We start from the raw sequence: 24346 nt of genomic DNA, 5'->3' as shown, positions 1-24346 counted from the left end.
TAGAGGATGCCTTTGATCGGTATGAATCGGGCGGCCTAACCTTCAATTTCCTAGCTTCTTCCTTCACATGCCGGAAGCTTGCCGTCCTTGAGGTACGCCACGATTGGAACCGTCAACCCTCTCCGGTGGTTAATTCCTGCTTTGAACATTATCTAGTAACGATGAATATTGGACGAAGGACAATACCTTTCTGGGACGACCATAGGTTCGGCCGAAGCGGCCTTTGCGAGTCGATCCGCTTCTTGATTCTCTTCTCTCGGTATACGAGTTATCGTGAATTGGAGGGCACTCGTCGGAGCCACTTCACTTCTTCGAGATACCTTCTCATTCGTTCATTCCTACAATCATAACTCCCATCAACTTGGCTAGCTACGATTTGGGAATCGGAGTAGACCATTGCCTTCTGGCCCAGTGCTATCGCGAGCTCCAATCCCGCTACCGGGGCCTCGTACTCCGCTTCATTATTCGTAGCAGGGAATTCCCGGACGGATCATAGATTCAATTTTATCTCCTTCGGGGGTATGGAGTACAACTCGATTCCTCCCGCATGCTTATTGGAGGATCCGTCTATGTGAATTCTCCATGTAGGCGTCTCTTGCCCCCACTGCTCCTCATGTGTAGTGAATTCCGCAATGAAGTACGCAATATTTGTCCTTTCACGGTTGTTCGTGGCTGGTATTGGATATCGTACTCGCTTAGCTCGATAGCCCGCAAAGCCATTCGTCAGGCGGTTTCGGGATTGTGCATTGCTCTCGCATGATAGGCTGATTCGTCGGGATTGTTATTGTGTGTGCTTGAAAATACGGCTTCGAGTTTTCGAGCTGCGATTTACAAGTGCGAAGGCGAGTTTCTCTATCCGTGGGTACCTCTCCTCGGCGCCTCGCGGCGCCGGCTCACTGAAAGTACACGGGCTTGGACCTTCCTTCCTCTAATGAGCCGCGCACTTACCGCTGCCGATGAGACGACAAGATACGGGAATAATTCCTCCCCGGCGTAGACGGGCTAAGTAATGGCGGGGCGGACGGATATGCCTTCAACTCTTCAAATGCCCTTTGCACAGCGGTCGTCCGTCCACTCGAAAGATTTCCTTAGCGTTCTAAAGAAAGGGAGACACTTGTCTGTTGCTCTTGATACGAATCTATTTATTGCTATCTTTCCGTCGGGCTTGCACTTCCTTCACCGTCCTTGGAGGGGATAGATCCATAATTGCTTTCACTTTTTCGGGGTTGACCTCGATGCCCCTTTGTTGAGACACCATGAACCCTAAGAACTTTCAGCGGTTACTCGAGATGCGCATTTGCTTGGGTTCGGCTTCATTTTGTACGTTCGAAGAGTGTCAAAAGTCTCTGGAGGTCCACTCGGATGATCGACGCTTTTACGCTTTTTACCAACATGTCATCTACGTAGACTTGGACGTTCGGCCAATGCGGTGCTCGAACATCTTGTTCATTAATCGTTGGTATGTGGCTCCTGCATTCTTGAGCCCGAATGGCATTACCTTGTAGCAAAAAAAGCCCTTGACTCGTCACGAATGATGTCTTCTCTTGATGTCTTCTCCAACTTAATGCGGTTGTACACGAGAAGGCGTCCATGAAGCTCAACAACTCATGTTTTGCGGTTGAGTCGACTAAAGCGTCAATCGTGGGAGCGGGTAATGTCTTTAGGGCATGCTTTGTTCGGATCCGTGAAGTCAACGCACGTTCTCCACTTCCCATTTGACTTTTTGACCATTACCACATTCGCCGGCCCGGTACGGGTAGTACACTTCTCGTATGAAGTCGGCTTCTCGTAGCTTACACTTCCTCGCTTTGCGGCCGTCCGCTCGGGGAGCAAACACGCGTTTCTTTTGTCGGACTGGGGGAAGGAAGGTGATACATTCAATTTATGAACTATGACGGTTTGGATCTATTCCGGCATGTCGTCATGGCTCCATGCGAACACATCTTGGTTTTCTTTAAGGAACATTAGAAGCGCATGTCGAATCGGTTGGTCGGCCAGGGTCCCTATCTGGTGGTTCGATCGGGCCTTGAATCATCTAGTTGGACTTCTTCCAATGTCTCCACGGGTTCTGCCATTATTCTCTGTTCTTCGATGCTCGTTGTACGTACATGGTCATCCATCTCCATCATGGCCCACGTAGCATTCCCTTGCGGTTACTTGATTTCGCGTAGTTCTCCAACCCCGTGTTCGGTGGGAAACTTGATCATCGGATGGTAGGTTGAAGTGATGGCTTTCCATGCGTTGAGTGTAGGTCGTCCGAGTATGGCGTTGTATCTTGAGGAACAATCAACCACTAGAAAGGAGATATTTTTAGTTATACTGTTGTGGGTAGTCTCCTACCGTCACCGCCGGCGTGACGGATCCTAAAAGGATGGACCCGGGTTCCCCCCAAAGCCAACGAGGGGCGCGGACGCGGGATCGAGCGCTCCTTTGCAATCCCGATTTGCGCGGAACGCGGATAGTAAAGGATATCTGGCGAGCTTTCGTTGTCTACTAGAACTCGGTGGACGTTGAAGTCTCCTACAGCCCATATGCGACCACGAGTGCGTCGTCATGGGGGTGGTGAAGACGGGCCTCGTCTTCAAAAAACTCGATGCGGAATCGTTCCGCCGTATTCTTTCTAATGAAGGTCCGTCGGTGGACACTTTGCACCGTCGAAGTAAATAAGTCTTTACGGCCTTCTTGGACGATCCTCTTGAAGCGTTGCCCCCCGTTATCATCCGTATGTCTGCCCATAGGTGGTGCAGGACGCTCGTTTTCCGTCTAGGGTTACATTCTGGGGCGATCGACTCTTTCCTTCCTCGCGAACCTTTGCAACCTTCCCTGCCTTATAAGGGCTTCGATGCATTGTTTCAAGTCATAACGGTCCGTCGTATCATGGCCGTGGTCACGGTGAAAGCGGCAATATCTATCTCTTGGCCTTTTGTTCGGATCTCCCTTTAACTTACGGGAATGTCAAGCTTCCTTCATCTTTGATTTGCATAAGCACTTGGTCGAGTGGGGCTATGAGGGGGTGAAACTTGTAAACCTCACGAAGGTGGTTTGGGTCTCGGTCTTCTCGTCGATCTGCGGTTCTAGCCGCTTTTCGTCGTTATACGGTTTCATATCTTCCTCTCTCTCCCTTTTCTTTGGTTTATAGTCGTCTACGGCCGGTATGGCATCCTCGCATTCATATACTTCGTCGCCACATGTAATAGACATCGGACATAGTCTTTGGGTCATTCTTACATAGGGAAAATAAGAACTTACCCTCTTGTAACCCGTTTGTGAATGTTTGCCACAAGTGTCTTGTCGTCGGCCTCGTCTATCGAGAGGGATTCCTTATTGAAGCGGGCTATATAAGACCTCGATGTCTCACCTTCTCGTTGTTTAATTCCCAGTATGCATGCAATAGACCTCTTGTGTCGATGACTTCCAATGAAGTGTGACACAAGCGCGCTCCTAATTCCTTAAAAGTGCGATGGAATTAGGCGTCAACTTCTTTGTACCAATCCCTCGCGAGGGCCCTTTCAAAGTGGTGAGGAAAGCTCTGCACATGATTTCGTCGGTACACCTTGAAGATGCATCGGTGTTACGAAAGACTCCGGGTGATCAACGGGTCCTTGGATCCGTCATAATTTTCCACATGGGGCATTTTGAACTTTGAAGGGACGGGGCATGAATTCACCAACGCCGTGAATGGTGAATCCGTTCTATGGACTAGGTCGTCCGATTGCTTGGATACCGTCCCTTAAGGGCGTTCATCATGGCATCCATACGTTCCCTCGTCTCTGTGCATCTCGGTGGCTATGTGAGTCGGCACTTGTGTCTAAAGCAAGTGGTGGATTGGTTTCTTGTCGCTCGGGTCTAGTCGGAGCGTGCGCCTCGAGGGTCTTTCCGCGTTCCTTCCTTCGGGGCTAGCGCCCTCCGGTCTTCTGTGGTGCACTGCGATTTGCGGTTATTTGCCGCAAGGTTTCTTCAAATCATGATTACGCGAGTGAGGCGCTCGCCGCCGCAGCGTTGGACTGCCTTTCCAAAGCGGTGGTACGTGGTTCGTCGCCTTGATTGTTGTTCGTCGCCATCGATCGGGTGAGTGCCATGCAACTCTTTGTCTCGGGGATAGAGCGAGGCTAAAAATAATCGAAAGATTTTCTTCCTCTATTTTTCACGGAACGGCGCCAGCGGTGATGCCGAAAATATCACCGAGTGAGTTGCAAGCGCTCCTCGAACGAAAGCAATATACGCAAAAAGAAAGCAAAAAGGACCTAAAAGAGAGCACGGTGTGGTGTCGGCCAAATACCCTCAGAAGGTCGAGTTAGAATCTCCTTCCTTTAACCCTAGAGTGCGAGAGTTAAGAATATTATGCGTACCTTCATACCTAGGGTTTTTACGGGGTATTTATATTGAGTAGAATTACCTTTCTTTTAGGATACAACTTCGCTTTTTCAAGTTCGCTTTCCATATAGGGGGGTCTTCCCAAACGTGCGTCGCGAAGTCCAAATATACGCGTTTGCGTGGGGATAAAGCAAAAGGCATACTGAAATATATCAAACGACGACGTGCGTAAGCGTAATTAATTTATACGAGACGGACGTTGTGACACCCAAGTCGTCATGGTGGGTTACTCATGGTGTCGATCCGTCCTCACTGTCTCCATCCACTTACTATTTTTATCCCCTTCAATAATTTAGCAGCTTCTTTTCATCAGCGTGATTGCTTAATTTTCCCTCAACGTTTATCTCCAATTTTCCACCTTGACTCTAAAAAAAAGTTTATCTCCAATTTATTTATTTATTTTTATTTTAACGTTTATCTCCATTTTTAGTAAATAGACCAGGACCAGCTTATTTAATGGATTAGCTCAGACCCTCACACCCAAAAAAAGCCTAAGAACTTGTATTATATTGCCACTTCCAAAATTACCACTTCATAACCTTTCTTCCTTACAAGTTTTTTGATCTAAAATCAAATGGAGAAATCTGGGTATGGGAGAGATGGGATATACAGGTCAATGAGACCACCATTGGTGTTACCAAAAGACCCAAATCATTCTATGGTCACATTTCTCTTCAGGAACGCATCCTCGTACCCAAACAAACCTGCTCTCATCGACGCAGAAACCTCCGAAACCTTAACCTTCTCGCAATTGAAATCCACAATCGCAAAAGTGTCACAAGGATTGCTCAGCCTAGGCATCACCAAAAACGACGTAGTCCTCCTCTTCGCACCGAACTCGATCCGATACCCAATCTGCTTTCTCTCCATCGTCGCAATAGGTGCAATCGCCTCAACAACCAACCCTCTCTACACAACCCAAGAGCTCGCCAAACAGGTCAAGGACTCGAACCCAAAGTTAGTTATTACAGTTTCTGAATTGTTGGACAAAGTCAAAGGTTTCAACTTGCCAGCTGTCATTTTAGGACCAAACTCCACCACCAACAACAGCCTTAATTCAAACCCAAAAGTTATCCATTTCAACGATTTGCTAAACCTTAACCCATCATCATCATCATCATCGTCATCAGATTCCGAGCTGAACATCAACAACGTTAAGCAAAACGACACCGCGGCGTTGCTGTACTCGTCGGGAACCACGGGGACGAGCAAAGGCGTGATTTTGAGCCATGGGAATTTCATCGCGGCGTCGCAGATGGTGACGATGGATCAAGAGGTGGCCGGGGAGAGACACAACGTGTACCTGTGCGTGTTGCCCATGTTTCACGTGTTTGGGCTGGCGGTGATTCTGTACGCGCAGCTGCAGGCTGGGAGTGCGTTGGTTTCGATGGAGAGGTTTGAGCTGGAGAAGGTGTTGGCGGCGGTGGAGAGGTATAGGATCAGCCATTTTTGGGTGGTGCCGCCGATAATACTGGCTCTGGCGAAACAGAGTGTGGTGAAGAAGTACGACTTGTCGTCGGTGAAGCATATTGGGTCTGGTGCTGCGCCTTTGGGCAAGGATTTGATGGAGGAGTGCAGTAGGAATGTCCCAAACGCTGTCGTTATGCAGGTACTTTACAACTTGTTATAATCTACACATTTTTTTATTTATTGATAAACTTCTACTTTACAAGTTTATTAAATTAAGATATATGGTTTAAAATATAATTTTTCCTATGCAAAGTATGGCCACCACATGTACCCTGTGTCAACTAAAAAAAAAAAAAAAATTATGTTCCAATTAAGAATTAACACATAAGGAAGTGTGATTCTTTTTAAAGTAAGGATAATAGTTGAATATGATGTGTTTTGGATTTCTATTCTAGCTTTATGAATTGGTTATGAGAGTTAGTAATTGTCTTACTCTATTTGTTGCTTTTTTAAAAAGTACATTTGATCGAGTCTTCAGAAACCTCTGGGGGTCAATGGCATGGGCAAGACCAGGACTCTTTAACAATAGCCCAGGTCTTATAATTAGGTGTGGTTTGTATAATGAACGCGAAAACAGAATTTTTTTTTTTTTTTTTTTTTTTTTCCTGCGCGCAAATTTCAAAGAGGGACAAGAGGTAATGTTTATTACTATGTGATACTATTTATAAACCGTACACGCACTTTTCGACTTATTTTTTTAATTAAAATGAGACCCGTGATACTATTTATATATTTAAAAATTATTTTGCTATAGTGTTTTCAGTTTTCAGTTTTCAATTTTTAGCTATATTTAAACGGACCCTTAGTCCTCACTTGATGATGCCCATTTTTTCTTTTTGCAGCCTTTCATGCTTCTTTATTGTATAAGAGCATTCATATAAGTTTGGGCAAAATTTTTTGCCTATTTTAATATGAGAACCTATTTTTTTTATTTTTATTTTTTACTTTTCAAAACCCATATCAGATTATCTATTTTATACTACATTTCATTAAAATATTAATTTTCTTGATTTTTAAAATTCTTTCTATTTTTTTCACATACAACAAGTACCATTCATTCTCTTTCTTTATTTTGGAGATACGTAAAGAAAGAATAAACAACTAAATACAAAATAAATAATATCAATGTAAATTTATACAATTGCTGTAGCAAACTTGTACATTTACACAATTATACATGACTGATGTGGGTCAATTTTAAGTAAAATTGTGTAAATTCTATAATTTATTTTATTTTATTTTATACTATCCATGTATAATAAAATACGCCTCTATCTATGTCTCAATGGTCCTTGGAGTTTGGCAGAGATATCAAATTTTAAACCCAAATTAGTCACTGTTGGATCTTGAAACTTTAAATATTGGTTTTTGTTTATTTATTATTTTGTTTATTTTATATATTTCGTCCCTTGATAGGACCGTAGAAAAGAAAAAGAAAAAGGAAAACCAAAGGTAAGAGTTTGCTAAAAACTTTAACTTTTAGTAACTCAAAAAGTTGTTTCATCTATTTTATTATCTTACTTAACAATACATTCTACATTAAAGGTTTTATTTTAGCATACAATATATTAAAATGATATAAACAATTTCTACTCACAAATATCATTCCACAACCTCAAAACACTCACAAACACCCACACCCACAACAAAACACTTACCCACAACCACATAATAGCCATACCCATAGCCAAACAACCATATTTCATGGTGAGCCACCAACCACGACTCTCTCCATATAGAATTACTTTGGAAACTCAGAAAAGTTCTTAGCAAAATACAGTTCCCATAAACCCTTTCATCTTTAATCTCAAAACATCCATTACAAATTTTCTTTTAATCGACATAAAAGAAAATCTCATGAAAAACAAAGAAGCTTTTGAACCATATCATGGAGTTGAAGTTCACATCAACCCAAATCACTCCAACGCCAAGCTAAGAAATGCAAAAAGGAAGAGAAATCTAAGTTGAAGATATAGAAAGCCATGGAGAAAGGCTACATTGACAGAGCTCGAATTTTCACCAAGAATGCAATCCAGAAATGCATCGAGCAGATGAACTATCTCGGCCTCACTTCTCGCCTTAACACTGTTGTAGCTCATCTCAACACGCAAGCAAAGATGTTGATGATCAACAAGTCCATGGGGAAGCTGGGTTCAGTTAGAAAGAGAAGAGGAGAAAGGTTGGGCGAGGTTGGCTTCGGTCAAGTGTGGCGAGGTTGAGTTTGGTTAGGCATGGGGGAAGGGGAGAGAGGGCTTGGTGAAGGGGAGAGAGGTTGGCATGTTTGCTTGGGTGAGATAGAAAATTTTAGGAACCGTTAGAAGAGAAGACAGAGATGGGAGAGAGTTACGTTAGTTTCACATATAAACTAAGATTATTTTGTTATAACATTCAACTTCAGTGAGCTGCTATAGATGGAAATTGATTGCGGGTAGGAATGACAAAATTGTTTGACCTGCGAGTACCTGCCTTGTAAAGCAAATAGGTTAAGTTTGGATTTAAAAAACCCAACCTGTATTGGGTTCGAGTTGGGTGCAAGGTATTATGCATATCTACCCCGAACCCAACCCGTATACATATGTAATATTAAAAAAATTTAAAAGCCCTAAGTATAAATACTACTCTTTCTCATTTCTCTATTTTCACTTCCCTAACCCTAATCACTCTTTCAACTGCCCTCCCTCTTCCTCACTCTCACTCTCACTCTCACTTGTTGTCACCGCTCACTCCTCCACCGCCCTACTCCCTCCTCCCTGCCTCCCCCCACTGTGCCACTCACTCTTCCATTTGGGTAGGGACGGGGGATATTCCTTTGTTTTGTAAGAGAGAAGTTGTTGTAGTATTGATGATATTGGATTTTGTTTTAAAAGAAAAGTTCCAATAGAATCTCAATTGAAGAATGACCCTAATCACCTTTTTGTGATGTATTCATTTGGCGAGGATTGGTACAGTAGAGAGCTTTTGGTGAGCCTTGTGGGGGTGTTGGATGATTATGATTTGGGTCTTTGTTAGAATGGGTTAAGCTGGCGTTGTTTTGCAGAGACACTATGTTAGGTCTACTGCACTTTGGGCATATGGGTCGCCGTGATTGTAGTGGTTCTACTTCGGCCTTAATTGGAAAAATGAGGGTTTTTTTTTTTTGGGTTTCCAAGTGTTTTGTGGTTCCTTTTTTTGGAGTGTTTTACATTTTATTTATTTATTATTTCATCTTGAAAAATATTTTGAATTTATGTATTTGGGTTTGTGATTTTGAAAGGAAAAATGAGAAATATGAAACTAAATTATTGTAGATTTGTGTGATATACTTTTATATATATATATATTAGATTGGGCTAGGATTTAGGATCTTCAAATTGGGCCTTGTGTTTGTGATAGGATTTGTGTTTGTGATTGTGATTTTGATTTTGAAAGGGAAACTCATAAATCTGAAATGGCAAATCATAAATCTGAAAGGGAAAATCATAAATCATAAATCAAGAAAATATAAAATTGATTTTTATTTTAAAAGATTTGGTCATGGATTGGGCCACAGATTAGAGGCTTTAGATTAGGCCCTGAAGTGGCATGGCGGGGCAAGGCCTGCAGGGGCTCGATGGGAGGGTTTGGGGGTTAAATCATTTAGTTAATGGGGCGGGTGGTGGGTCGAGTTCAAGCATAAAGACACTCGCCCCAAACCCAACCCAAATTCCTAACGGTAGGTTGTAGTTGAGACTCAAAAATTTTTAAGTACAACACTTTTGATGTAGTGAATGTTTTTAGTGTGTTGAGTACTAAATTAGCTTTTTAGTCATTTTAGTAAATTTAAGATCTGTTTGGGATTCACTTATTTTGATGAAACTGAAAGTTTTTTAATTGAAAATACTATGGATAAAAGTAAAAGTTAGCTGAAATAGTACATTAGGACCCATGAATAGTACCACAAAGTTAGAACTTTAGGATCTGTTTGAGATTCGCTTATTTTGATGAACTTTTTATTGAAAGTATTGTGGATAAAGGTAAAAATTAGTTGAAATAGTATATTGGGACCCATGAATAGTACCACAAAGTGCAGTAAGACCTATGAATAGTAGCAAAAATAAGTTGAATAGTAAAATAAGCTAACTTTTTTAATTTTTGCTTAACACACACTTAGGGTCTGTTTAGATACTGCTTATTTTGTTGAAATTAAAAATTTATTGCTGAAAATACTGTAGATAAAGGTAAATGTTAGTTAAAATAGTACAGTGAGACTTATAAATAGTACCAAAAAGTACAGTAGAACCCATAAATAATAGTAAAAATAAGCTAAATAATGAAATAATTTTTATTTTTCACGAGTGTCTATGAATGCTCAATAATAACTAGTTTGTAGTAAGCGTTTATAAAAAAAAAAAAAAACCTAGTCTATATATATAGTAATCAAAACTAAGCTCGCCTCGTCGTCCCTCAACGTTATCTTCTAGCTTTTTTAATGGATTAGATCGACCCCACACCTCACACCAAAAACCCAGAAACTTATACCATATAACACCACTCCCAAAATTCCCACTTCATAACCTTTCTTCCTTTCAAGTTTATTGAGCTAAATAGTACAATACAAATGGAGAAATCTGGGTATGGAAGAGATGGGATATACAGGTCAATGAAGCCACCATTAGTGTTACCAAAAGACCCAAATCTTTCCATGGTCACATTTCTCTTCAGAAACGCATCCTCGTACCCAAACAAACCTGCTCTCATAGATGCGGAAACCTCCGAAACCTTCACCTTCTCACAATTGAAATCCACAATCGCCAAAGTGTCACAAGGATTGCTCAGCCTAGGCATCACCAAAAACGATGTTGTCCTCATCTTCGCTCCGAACTCAATCCAATTCCCAATCTGCTTTCTCTCCATCGTCGCAGTAGGTGCCATCGCCTCAACAACCAACCCTCTCTACACAACCCAAGAACTCGCCAAACAAGTCAAGGACTCGAAACCAAAGTTGGTTATTACCGTTGCCGAATTGTACGACAAAGTCAAAGGTTTCAACCTGCCGGCTGTCATTTTAGGACCAAACTCCAACGCTACTTCAAACCCAAACGTTATCCATTTCAACGATTTGCTCAACTACCCATCTTCATCTAAGTCCGAGCTGAACATCAACAACGTGAAGCAAAACGACACCGCCGCGTTGCTGTACTCGTCGGGAACCACGGGGACGAGCAAAGGCGTGGTTTTGAGTCATAGGAATTTCATCGCGGCGTCGCTGATGGTGACGATGGATCAAGAGGTGGCCGGAGAGAGACACAACGTGTTCCTGTGCGTGTTGCCGATGTTTCACGTGTTTGGGCTGTCGGTGATTATGTACGGGCAGTTGCAGATTGGGAATGCTTTGGTTTCGATGGAGAGGTTTGAGCTGGAGAAGGCGTTGGCGGCGGTGGAGAGGTTCAGGGTGACTCACCTTTGGGTGGTGCCGCCTGTAATATTGGCTCTGGCGAAACAGAGTGTGGTGAAGAAGTACGACTTGTCGTCGTTGAAGCATATTGGGTCTGGTGCTGCGCCTTTGGGTAAGGATATGATGGAGGAGTGTAGTAGGAATGTCCCAAACGCTGTCGTTGCTCAGGTACTTTACAACATGTTTAGAGACCACAAATTATGTTTTTTATTTTTTATTTTTTTTATTGATAAATTATCTTAAGAGTCTATCAAATTAAAATATATGGTTTGAAATTTCCTAGTATCAATCACGAGTTAACACTTAACACATAAGGAGGTGTGATTTTTTGTGAACCATAGACTTGTGTAACTCTGTCAATCTCTATGTTGATTATTGAATTTATGAATTGAAAATTTTACCGGTGAATACATATGTTTCTGTAATTCTTAACACGCACAATCAAATTAAATATTGACCAAATTTTATTTATTAGTCAATGTGTAAACCCATGTTTTGTGTATAATTTTAATTATAAAAAAAAAATGGAAGTGAATTCATAGATAAGATATTATTTTAATATTTGATTAACTTGAAATTTTGTGAGGATCATGGAGGGTATATTGACACAATATAATCTTGAAGTTTTTTCAAAACATACTTTCGATAAAAAAGTTATTGAGTTGTGTAATATTAACAAACACTATACACATTACACTATATTTAATTTAAATTTTGGTCTATATTTATGTGTGTCTGTGCGCACAATCTATGCCTGGGAATCTTATATGAATGTGTAATAGGAGTGCATAATTGATCTGGTACATGAAAGGAACAATTTTAGATTTCTATATTATGAATTGGTTGAGTGTTAGTTGTGTGATAAAACATCTGTAACACCTTTTGTTTTTGAAAATTTCTATTTTTTATTTTTATTTTTAAAGTACTTTCTCTTCTTAGAATGCACAATGATTAGAATAACAAATTAATTAAGTGGTCATGATTACCTACAGTAAATTATATAAAATAGAAAAAATTATAGTTTAGTAGATGGCTTTAGACTCCAATACAATAAACAAATAATTGTGTGATTTTTTGTCAACCATAGACTTGGGTAACCCTTTGTTAATCTCCATGATGATTATTGAGTTTATGTATTGAAAATCTTAGCAGGGATTACATGTCTATTTAGGAACAATTTATTTAGTTTAAATTGAAAACTTTTGGCTGAAAGTATTGTAGATAAAGCTAAAAGGTAGCTGAAATAGTACAGTGAAACTTATGAATAATACCAAAAAGTGCAATGAGACCCATGAATAGTAGCAAAAAACCAAAAATAAGCTGAATAGTAAGAAAAGTTAACTTTTTAAGTCAATGTCAAACACACATTACATATGTTTTTGTTATTCTTAACATGCACAATCAAATTAAATATTGACCAAATATTATTTATTATTCAATGTGTACACCCATGTTTTGTATATAATTTTAATTATTCAATGGTACATGGATTGTGCACACTCTCCATGTGGGGTTTAACTCCATGTGAGAGGAGAGGAAAGATGCCATCTTATACATGGTATATCACCTCACACTAAGACCCAAAACTTTTATGTAAAGTCCGTTTGGATAGAATTTATTTTGCTAAAACTGAAAACTGAAAATATTGTTGCAAAATAATTTTTAAATGTGTGAATAGTGCTGTGGGATCAATTTTTAATGAAAAAGTTGCTGAAAAGTGAAATTTGTGGGACCCGTAAACAGTGCATCCGCGCACTATTCACTGCTGAAAAGTCAAAACATGCGACTGGGTTAAAAAAAAAAGAAAAAAAGTAGACGTGGACGCGCAAATGTGCAATCCAAACACCCTCGTAGTACCTGTTTGGGTACTGATGGACGCGTTTGCATCTACGTTTCCTTTTTTTTTAAATTTTTTTTTAGCGTTTTGTGGCTGTGGCAGCTTTTTTAGTAGGTTTTGTGCACTATTTACAGAGCTCACAAACTTCTTTTTTTAACAAAATTTTCATTAAAAATAAGCCCAACAATACTATTTTGTTAACTTTTTTTTTTTTAATTTTCAACAAAATGAGCGGTATTCAAACACACCCATAATACTACTTCCAAAATTCCCGCTTCATAACTTTTCTTCCTTTACAAGTTGTTTGAGCTAAATACAATACCAATACAAATGGAGAAATCTGGGTATGGGAGAGATGGGGTATACAGGTCAATGAGACCACCGCTAGTGTTACCAAAAGACCCAATTCATTCTATAGTCACATTTCTCTTCAGGAACGCACCCTAGTACCCAAACAAACCTGCTCTTATAGACGCAGAAACCCCCGAAACCAACCTTCTCGCAACTAAAATCCACAATCGCAAAAGTGTCACAAGGATTGCTCAGCCTAGGCATCACCAAAAACGATGTTGTCGTCATCTTCGCTCCGAACTCAATCCAATTCCCAATCTGCTTTTTCTCCATCGTCGCAATGGGTGCAATCGACAACCAACCCTCTCTACACAACCCGAGAAGTAAGAACTCTCAAAACAATTCAAGGACTTGAACCCAAGGTTAGTTAATACCATTGCCGAACTGTTCGACAAAGTCAAAAGTTTCAACCTTCCAGCTGTCATTTTAGGACCAAACACCAACCTTACTTCAAACCCAAACGTTATCCACTTCAACGATTTGCTAAACCTTAACCCATCATCATCATCAGATTCCGAGCTGAACATCAACCATGTGAAGCAAAACGACACCGCCGCGTTGCTATACTCGTCAGGAACCACGGGGACGAGCAAAGGCGTTGTTTTTACTCATGTGAATTTCATCGCGATGTCGCTGATGGTGACGATGGATCAAGAGGTGTCCGGAGAGAGACACCACGTGTTCCTGTGCGTGTTGCCGATGTCTCACGTGTTTGGGCTGGCGGCGATTCTGTACGGGCAGTTGCAGATTGGGAATGCGTTGGTTTTGATGGAGAGGTTTGAGCTGGGGAAGGTGTTGGCGGCGGTGGAGTCACAGTGCCGGCTCAAGGCCTAGGCAACTTAGGCCTAGGCCTGAGGCCCCACAACCAAAAAAAAAATTCCCCACTAAAAAAAGGCCCATTTCCATATGTGAAGGCCCAAAATTTTATAAAAATATAACATTTTTTAAATAATTAGTACTTTTTTTTTAAGTGATATTAAAGATACTACAAATTTTACTATGGGTTTAAGTTTAAATTTAGCTAACCTGTCACCAATCACATAAAAAATTAATTCAAACACAAATAAATTAAGTTGTTAAATTTTATCAATTACAGTCATTATCACATTATATTGTGAACATTTTGCAGTATCTTTAGTATTTTTCTTTTTCATTTATAACAAGGCTTCCAAAATAGGAGACCAATAGAAATTAAAACCAATTGAAACCCTAAAATGTTTCAAAAAAAATGCTGCAAATGTGATAGAACATCAATGATGACTAATCTCCTCTAATAGTTTGAGATCTTAATTTTTGTAAACTAATATCCTACAAAGCCACGCACCAAATAATATTTATCTATCTCTTTCTCTTAAAAAGAATATATAAATTAAAATTTAGGTTACAACTGTACTTAACTATGCATAGTTATTGTAAGGACACAATTCAAATTCCCAAACCACGACTAGGAGGAAAATGGGCTTAAAAGGCCTTTCTTCACAATGAATTTGTAGAGGATGGGTTTATAATTTAGATTTTAAGGATGGCTTTAGACAATCACAAAAAGAACGGGCTTTGGGCCCAATGGAACAAAACAAAGAATCGTTTGCAAAGAGTAATATTGAGAATTCCTCCTCGGACTGTTTCCGAGGACAGTCTCTAATAATATTTCTCAAGTGTGGATACAAATAATGTTTATCATACACTTTTTCTTTCTCAAAAGGACTCTCTCATCTTCGTATGCCTTCCCTCCTATTTATATCCCTCATCTTCTCTTCATCATCTTCCACTTTATGGCCGCGACCCTCATTTTTTGGATACTTGTCCCATCCATTCTTCCCTAAAGCCCGCTGGGATTTGGGTCCAAGTTCCAAGCTCTATGCTCAGGTCTCATCCTTCCATCTCTATTGCCAGCGTATTATTTACAGGGTCTTTAATATATGGGCGGTGGTAGCAGCTTTACTTTAGACATTCCACCGCTCTTTCTGCTGTCCTCCACGTATACTGTATATCCTCGGCTTAACATTCTGAGGACAAATCGACTCCTCGGACGGTATGGGACACTTAAACACTCCAAGATCATTTTGATGTTTTCGGATTTGGGTTTCTAGCCCAAAAGACCTTTGTTGGGCCGTCCATTATAAATTACTGGGCCCAATACCCCTACAGTTATATATCCAACTTATAGTAAGTTTCTTTTTTAAAAAAATAATATTTTTTTAGTTCTTTTTGTTTAAATTTATGGTTCAACTATGATATTCAATCCTCTGTATGAAATTAACCTTAGTTTAATTATTATTATTCATCAATTTCTGTATTTACATCAAATTAGTCTTAATTTAATTTGTATTATATATATTTATTTAATAAATGTTTACATAAAAAGGCCTCATATAAAATTTCCGCCTTAGGCCCCAAATTTTGTTGGGCCGGCCCTGGGTGGAGAGGTATAGGGTCAGCCATCTTTGGGTGGTGCCGCCGAACATATTGGCTCTGGCGAAATAGTGTGGTGAAGAAGTACGACTTGTCGTCGTTGAAGGAAATCGGGTCTGGTGCTGCGCCTTTAGGTAAGGATTTGATGGAGGAGTGTATTAGGAATGTCCCAAACGCTGTCGTTATGCAGGTACTTTACAACATGTTTAGAAACCACATTTTTTTTTTAATTGATAAAATTCTCTAAGAGTTTATCAAATTAAAATAGGCAAATTACAACTTATCTGTTTTAAAATTTGACATTTTACCCATCTCTTTTGCTCTACTTCAATGTCTCTCTCCTCCTAAAATACAAAATTATAAAAATACAAGATCAAATAAGATTAAAAAAAATTTGGTAAAACACTTGCATTATGGGATTTTAAACCACTGGTAAACAACTTAAATATCGATCAAACCTCAAGTGGGTAAAGTATCAAATTTCAAATCAAAAGTAGGCAACTTAAATTTCAATCAAACTCATGTGAGTATGTTGTAATTTTTGCCCAATTAAAATTTGTAGTTTAAAATATAAATCTTTTTCAATGCAAAGTATGGCTACCACTTGTACCTTGTGTCAACTTTAAAATAAAATTATGTACTAATTAGGAGTTGACACATAAGGAGGTGTGAATCTTTGTCAACTGTAGACTTGTGTAACTCTTTGTTGTCAATCTCTATGATGATTCTTGAATTTATGTATTAAAAATCTTACCAATGATTACATATGTTTTCGTTATTCTTAACATGCACAATCAAACTAAATGTTAACCAATTGTTATTTATTATTTAATGTGTACATCCACGATCCATGTTTTGTGCATAATTTTAATTAATAAAAAAAAATTGAAAGTGAATATTTCATAGACAAGATAGTTATTTATATATTTGATTATTTTGAAAATTTGTGAGGATGTTAGGGGGCATAGCGAGATGATATAATCTTGAATATTTTTCAAAATACAATAAAAAAAGTTATTGAGTAGTGTAATATTAATACACTACACTATACTTAATTTAAACTAGTTGATGTTCTGCGCAATGCGCAAAAACTATATAATTTTATTTTAAAATAATTTCTATCTATTCTTTATGGCCCTATAAGACTTATCTTATGTTCAATTATAATATACATATCATTAAGAGGAAGAAAATAAAAAGAACCAAAATTATTAGGAATATACATAATAAAAATATGAATATATATGGCTTGAATTAATTCACAATTATTTAATTATTTTGCTAATTAAAGTGTACAATTATCTTTTACTTTCCTTGAAAGAGAGTGGACAACTGGGAATATAATTTGTTGACTTCAAGAGTCTTATACATTAGAAATTAAAACAAAAACATATTGAGGAAATTATTGCTTCTATCATCTAAATTGTTTATTTATTTATTTTTAATAGATTCTACCATATTAAAGAAGATGGTGTAGAAATAATCCATTTTTGTGCAAAAATACCATCAACAATAAGAAGAGGAAAGAGCAAATTGATGTGGCACTTTATAGTAAGAGTCTTATCAGGAAGATTGTAGAGAGAGTCTTACAAAGTGCGTGTCCTATTTTATGATGCCAACCTATATTTTGGAGAATGTGGGAAAAAGTTAATGTGGAATGTCACGCCTGGGTCATAATATGTAAGGTAGTGAGTGAGTTTGGGCTTTTCATAAGGTTTGGTTTGATTTTAATTTAATTTTGAACTACAACCCATCTTTTAAATAACTTTTAAAATAAAGTTAATGTGATCTTTTGGATAATAGTAATAAAAACTAAATGAAAAGAGGTTAAAAATGCTAAATGAAATATTAGAGCGCCACATGGTAGGAGTTCATGTACTCTTGTATGAGGTCTCTACTTTTATATATATATATATATGTATGTATGTGTGGGTGCGTGTGTGCACAATTCATATCTGGAATCTTATATGAACGCGTGAGAGGAGCGCACAATCCATACAAAATCACAATCCATGCTTGGAAATCTTATATGAATGTGAGAGAGATATGCACGACCCATGCACAATTGATCTGGTACATGATAGGAACAGTTTGGCACTACTTCAAGAGAGGAACTGAGAGAGCAAAACAAAAAGTAATGATAATAGTTGAATATGATGTGTTTTGGATTTCTATATTAGCTTTATGAATTGGTTATGAGTGTTAGTTGTCTGATGGAACGTCTGTACTGCCTTATGTTTTTGAAATGTTTTATTTGTTGCCTTTTTAAAAATGTACATGCTGTCCCTAGAATGCACAATGATTGGAATAACAAATTAATTAAGTGGTCATGTTTACCTGCAGTAAATTATAGAAAATAACAAATAACGATAGTTTAGCAGATGGCTTTGGACTCCAATACAATAAACATACTCATAGATATTATACTTTAAGGAGCACTTTAAGGAGCACTTTGTTATATGTATTGCAAATAGGATGAACTGTAACAATAACTACTATTTTCTCTTTTGGGGGAAATGTCAATTTTTATATTTAACTATGTTCTGTTCAGTCCTGTCTCTCAAATGTCATGGATTTGAATTGATTTACTAGCTATTTTGTACCCTAATTTTAAAAAGAGAGAAGAAATAATAGTTTAATGAAGACTGCTAGAGTTATATTTCAACAGTTGAACTTATGAAGGAATCTCAGGATTGTTGACCAGAAAGACCATCTTTGTGACAACTGAGTTAGAGTATGCAGGGAATGGCTAAATGGCTCTAGTATGCAGTATATCTAGTTAGTGGCTTGTCAAATTCTTCAGCCTAGGCACTGAAAATTCGAGAATACTTCATTGAGATATTACACTTTTGCACTGCTGACATACTGGGAAGTTTTTTTTTGGCAATTCATTGCCTGCCCTGGCTTTTGATTTTAAATGTCATTCTCTTCATGCTTTTCAGTTTTGTTAGAGCAGTAGGTGACGGAAAAGTTCCATTTTTATTTAGAACGCTTTTTTCTTTCAGGGCTATGGTATGACAGAAACTTGTGGAATAGTTTCCGTGGAGAATCCAAGAGTAGGAATTCGGAATACTGGTTCAGCCGGAATACTTGCTCCAGGAGTTGAATCCCAAATAGTCAGTGTAGATACATTGAAGCCTCTCCCTCCTAATCAGTTAGGGGAGATATGGGTTCGGGGGCCTAATATGATGCAAGGTAGAGTGCTTTTTGTTTGTTTCATTCCTGATCCTTGCATTCCCGGACCTGTTTACATGGATATATATGCTGCTTCATAGTAAAATATTCTGGTCTTTGATTGAAAGGGAAAGTTGGGTAGCTCATCACTGACTGATTAAATCATTTTTTGTTGTCCAACATATAGATGTGGGAAAGTCAGATCATTCACTAATTAAATAATTTTTAGTTTTCCAGCATCATGGATGTGGCAACTTATCATATTCAAATATTGAAACATGTTTAATAAGCATACCGAAGTTGTACTTCTGATGTCAGACAAATCCTATACCATGAGCTCTAATAATCTTGGTAAGCAAGTGCTGGCCCAAATCCTGTTAGTGAATGTTCTGAATGATAATGACTTGTGCAAATCTTTGAGATACCTTGGTCTTAGTTAGGGGGTGTGCATCTATCTCATCAATCCAATGAAACCGACCCAACCCGATACCTTGGGTTGGTTTTTGTGGATTGTAAATTTATCGAGTCTCAGCCCTCTCGGGGTGGGTTTGGTTTGGATTGATAGTTTTTTCAACTCATTTGACCTTACCTGACCCACCATGTATATAAGTTTATTTTATTATACATGTGATAAGTTAGGAATCAAGCTCGAGTTGGATTGAAAAAACCTCCAACCTAACTCATACACACCCCTTCCCTGCTTTAGCAAACTTAGTATTTATCTCTCATTCCCTCTCTACATGGATGGATCTACCTAAAAGTTAGTTGTTAAGTCAGATTGATTTTTCATATAGTAGTGCCGTTTATTATCAAACTTGTTGATGGAGCAACTATTGTATGGGCCTAGGGAATAAATATCATCTTTATTTGGAAGCCTAACATTGAGGCAAGGTCCACAAAAAGTGCTTCTGGTATTTCTATAGTCTAGGGTATTGTCATAATTCTGTAATTATTGGTTGTGGCTTGTAGGTTATAGATGTTGACCTTGGGTTTTATGTTCTTAACTATAGATAAGTCTTATTTAGTTTATTCACTTTTATTGTGGACTGTAGATCAGGTCAATTAGGCACATTCTAACTAGTCAAAGTAGAAATTTTGGTCCTATTAGGAAAAATTAAGCTGTGGATTCTATATAAATGTGGGAATGTATTGAAATAGGGAGAGTTTGACTAATAGAAAATTTGAGAGTTACAAGATTTAAGGCATGTTGGTCTTAGTGTGATCTTTCCTACCTTTATCTTCTACTTTGGCTTTCTATCATTATTCATGATACTCTTTATGGGTACTATTTATGTACACTGCCGTGGTACTATTCACATGCATGATTCATATTACCATTCATAGCCTGTGAACAAATTCAATTTTTGTTTCTTTCTGTCTCTTTCGTAATCCTAAATCAAATACTTCCCTTTCCTACCAAAACTTAGAATTTATTTTGAACCCTAACCCTTCTTCTGAAGTTTAAACCTTACATGAATTGTCCTAACAATAAGCCCACCATAAGTACCATTTGTCCAACATCATCTGTAAGATGATCTTGGGATAACATGTTATCTTACCATTCAGAAAATTGCAATTGTTTTAGCTATTTTGATCAGAATCTTGTAACAATTCCAAGAGTTCGACCAATTCAGTCTCATATATAGATTTTTTTTTTTCTCTGGGATTGCTGTAACTTGTAATTGCATTTATCAGCCTGCTATTAGAATTTAAAAGAAGTGGGTACGGTAGTCCAGTCTAATGCCAAATGATGGCAGGTGGGGTACTCTGTCAAATAAAGAGTATCCATAAGTGTGGTTGCAAAGGGAATCTGAACATATACACATTGGTTCCTAACCTGCTTGTTATATTTGAAAAGCTGCCACTTTGATCACCATGGCGTGCTTATTGAAGATACAAATTTAGCAGCCAAATCATGGCTGTTCAGCTCATCTCTATATGAAGGGCAATGCTTGTGCTTATAATCGTTCTTAGGGTACCAGATTTGACTTGATATTTTATCATTATTTTGAAGACATTTTAGGAGGGTTACCTATCATGAGATTGAAAAGTGGGAAGATACATTTTAAACATTTTTTATATGCCTTTTAAACTTTGCTGCTATTCTACTTTCGTATCAAGGATGAGAATTAGTACTTTTCTCTGTACGACATGTTCAGTCATGCATGCTACATACGAGTCATCAGTAACTGTTGCCTGCAATAGTGTCTGGCCTGCTTCTTCCATATAGTCAATCTTTGTAGCAGAAGTGATACAACTTAAAAAGTTTCAAATGCTCTAGGCTTTCAATTCTTTTGCATTTCTTACTTTATTCATTCAGATATGTAACATTATCATTGAAGTTCTCATTTTCAGGTTATTACAACAATCCACAGGCCACCAAAATGACTATAGATAAAAAAGGTTGGGTACACACAGGAGATCTCGGATATTTTGATGGAGATGGGAATCTTTATGTTGTTGACCGAATTAAGGAGCTTATAAAGTACAAGGGTTTTCAGGTAACTTAGCTTGGCACAAATATTTTAAATAGTTGGGAGGGGCCTTTGGTTGTGTATCATGATAAACATTGAACTATGGTTGATGCATCAATGAGTTTCCCATCCTAAAATTGTGTTGTGTTGTGTAGACATGACATTTCTGTTAATGGAGGATGTTTGTACTATGGTTTTTTCTTTGGTATGGTTATGCTTGATTTAAACATTTCACCATTTTTCCCCCTAGGTTGCACCAGCAGAGCTTGAAGGGTTGCTTATTTCTCACCCTGAGATATTGGATGCTGTTGTCATTCCGTAAGTATAAGCCATGAAAACTGTGTATTACTCACTCAGTCCACTAAAAAATGTATGTCAATTCCTATTTAATAAACACATTATTGAAAGTTGAGTCATTTCCACCCTGCAGATTTCCTGATGCTGAAGCTGGTGAAGTCCCAATAGCATATGTTGTACGCTCACCCAATAGTTCACTGACTGAAGAGGATATTAAGAAATTCATTGCTAATCAGGTAAGGGGCATGGGAAAGGAAGTTTAGTATTGAATATCATATGATATGATATTGCTCTTCTGCAGAATGTGTGACATGCCAACATCGTTTGTATGCATCTGAAATCATATATCTACTCTTTGTTATAGGTAGCGCCTTTCAAAAGATTACGACGCGTGACATTCATAGATAAAGTCCCTAAGTCTTCTTCAGGAAAGATCCTCAGAAGAGAGCTCATTGAGAAGGTAAGGTCAAAAATGTGAAATTGAAATCAGTTCTAAGTTAGAATCCATGTGTTGGTCTAAATTGTAGAACTTATAACAAATAACAATGGCTGCGATAATGTACCCCTTCCTGCCCTGCTACTCCATACGAAGTATACATTTGTTTTTAAACCAGATTGTGTTGGTCTAAACTGTAGAAATTTTTTATTTGACAATAAAAACAATAAAACATATATATTATTACCCTCTTTTTTACTTCCTTTTCTTTTGATGCAATGTAAGAATCTGAATACACTGTTCAGTTAATGATAGGAATTTCTTACCAGTAAACATGAAATCTAAAAGTTCAACAAAAGGAAATTTTTGTGACATATAAAGTTCAGAAGAAAATAGACAACAACAAAGAAGATTTGTGCACGTTATCCTCAAGTTTTACTTCCAAAGGAGATGGAATGTTACAAAATGGGTGTATACCTCAACACTCACGAAGCATCGAAGTAAAAAAAAAAAAAAAAAAACTCTTGTAACAATTATATATACCGGGTCTTCTAACAAGTTAGTGAATAAATATTATCTGAGAGATAGACGAGCAATTCTTCATTAATTCTATATAGCATTGAATGGTATGATATTCACATTTCACTCATTGAATTATTACATGGATAATTTGATAAAACTCTTTTTTATTAATAATTTGATAGTTACAATGGGAGGGGAATTTTAATCATGAGCGATTTTTTTTTTTTTAAAAACTAACCATTAACAATTCTATTCGAAATATTGAGAGATATCAATTGAAATACAAAATTTTGACAAATTTAATATAATTTTTATAAGAGATAATTTCTCCTATGGGTTGTGTTCCAATGGGCTAAAAAATGAGTACCCATGAGTTCAACAAAATGTTAAACTCAAAGGAGCATGTCCTTTATTGCAAGGAAGTATACCTTGTTATGGGTGTATGCTTCCTCTCTCTCACAAGCTGGTAGGACCCATGGCTAGTGAGTCCCACCAGCTTTAAAAGGAGAGAAACATACACCCGTAATAGAGTGTAATTTCTCCTTCATTGCATATTTTGTAGTTGTTTTCAAGCTACTAATTTTGAAGTTGAATTTCGTTGGAGATAGTGTAAAATTGTTAAACTTTATGCCAATAAAAAGTGAAAGGAGTGCGAGAATGATATGATGGCATTCAGCGTATAAAAGAATTTTTGAGTCCATGATATATTTCATAGAGAAAATTTAGAAACACAACTTTTCTTTTTTGCTATAATTTTTTGACAATTTGACATGATTGATTGAGAGTGGGGAAGGAAAAAATGATACATTCAAGTAAAAATAATAGTAGCCACTCACAATTATCACATCAGAATTATTACCATGACGGGAAAAATAGTTATCATCCTAAATTTTCACGTGAAAAATAATGGAGAATGAACATAGAGGATAATGTTACCAAAAAGAAAAAGAAAAAAAAGAGGACAAAGGCCGGCCGAAAAGAGATTTTACTGCTTTTTGGTGGGCTTGTCATCAGGCCCACTTGGAGATGGATTGCGACCATGCGACAAAAAATTTCATACCTATCAAGAAAACAACTTTTACAGGAGTACTATATTTCGCATACCTATCAAGAAAGCAACTTTTACAGGAGTACTATATTTCGCATGTGATTTTGTCGCATGTGTGCAATGGTCGCAATCCATCTCCAAGTGGGCCTGATGACAAGCCCACCAAAAACAGTAAAATCCCTATTGTAAAAGTTGTTTTATTGATAGGTATGGAAATTTTTGTTGCAATTTTTTCGACCATTGCACACATGCGAAATATAGTACTCTTGTCTTGTTATTATTTGCCGACTTATTAGTTATTAGGACCCTTTTGTTTAAGTTTATAAATTGGTTTATTTTATTTCAAGTTATTTTATGTAAAAGATGTTTTCTTGATAGGTATGAAAATTTTTACAGAAAACAAAAAATTACTTCATATGTAAAGGACACAAAAAAGCCTAAAAAATTGCAACAAAAATAATTATATGTAAAAAATGTAACAACTCTTGGAACACTATAATGGAATTGCTATTCGTAAAACTCTATGCGTGAGCTCACT

At 37.7% G+C, this 24346-nt stretch overlaps 1 protein-coding gene and 1 pseudogene across 2 annotated transcripts; both read left to right on the top strand.

The window, feature by feature from the left end:
• The first annotated feature begins 4829 nt into the window (after positions 1 to 4829).
• On the top strand, positions 4830 to 22493 carry LOC142607214 (putative CoA ligase CCL7). Of its 2 annotated transcripts, none has more exons than XM_075778640.1 (6): positions 4830 to 5983; positions 18863 to 19052; positions 21387 to 21532; positions 21756 to 21823; positions 21936 to 22038; positions 22167 to 22493. In XM_075778640.1, exons 1-6 carry the CDS (start codon positions 4949 to 4951, stop codon positions 22278 to 22280), a joined length of 1656 nt encoding a protein of 551 aa, XP_075634755.1. In that variant the 5' UTR covers positions 4830 to 4948; the 3' UTR covers positions 22281 to 22493. The 2 variants fall into 2 exon arrangements, with proteins under 2 accessions (XP_075634755.1, XP_075634756.1); XM_075778641.1 differs by lacking the exon at positions 4830 to 5983 and adding an exon at positions 10271 to 11425.
• LOC142607560 (putative CoA ligase CCL7) lies at positions 12528 to 14279 on the top strand (annotated as a pseudogene).
• Positions 22494 to 24346: the final 1853 nt, after the last annotated feature.

Source organism: Castanea sativa, chromosome 8 (assembly GCF_040712315.1).
Source record: "Castanea sativa cultivar Marrone di Chiusa Pesio chromosome 8, ASM4071231v1".
Taxonomy (NCBI): domain Eukaryota; kingdom Viridiplantae; phylum Streptophyta; class Magnoliopsida; order Fagales; family Fagaceae; genus Castanea; species Castanea sativa.
This window is presented reverse-complemented; position numbering and strand designations above follow the sequence as displayed.

Coding starts and splice junctions, on each gene's coding strand:
- LOC142607214 (XM_075778640.1), top strand. CDS start 4,949: ATGGAGAAATCTGGGTATGGGAGAGATGGGATATACAGGTCAATGAGA. Junction 5,984..18,862: donor CAAACGCTGTCGTTATGCAG/GTACTTTACAAC, acceptor TTTTTCTTTCAG/GGCTATGGTATGACAGAAAC. Junction 22,039..22,166: donor AGAAATTCATTGCTAATCAG/GTAAGGGGCATG, acceptor TCTTTGTTATAG/GTAGCGCCTTTCAAAAGATT.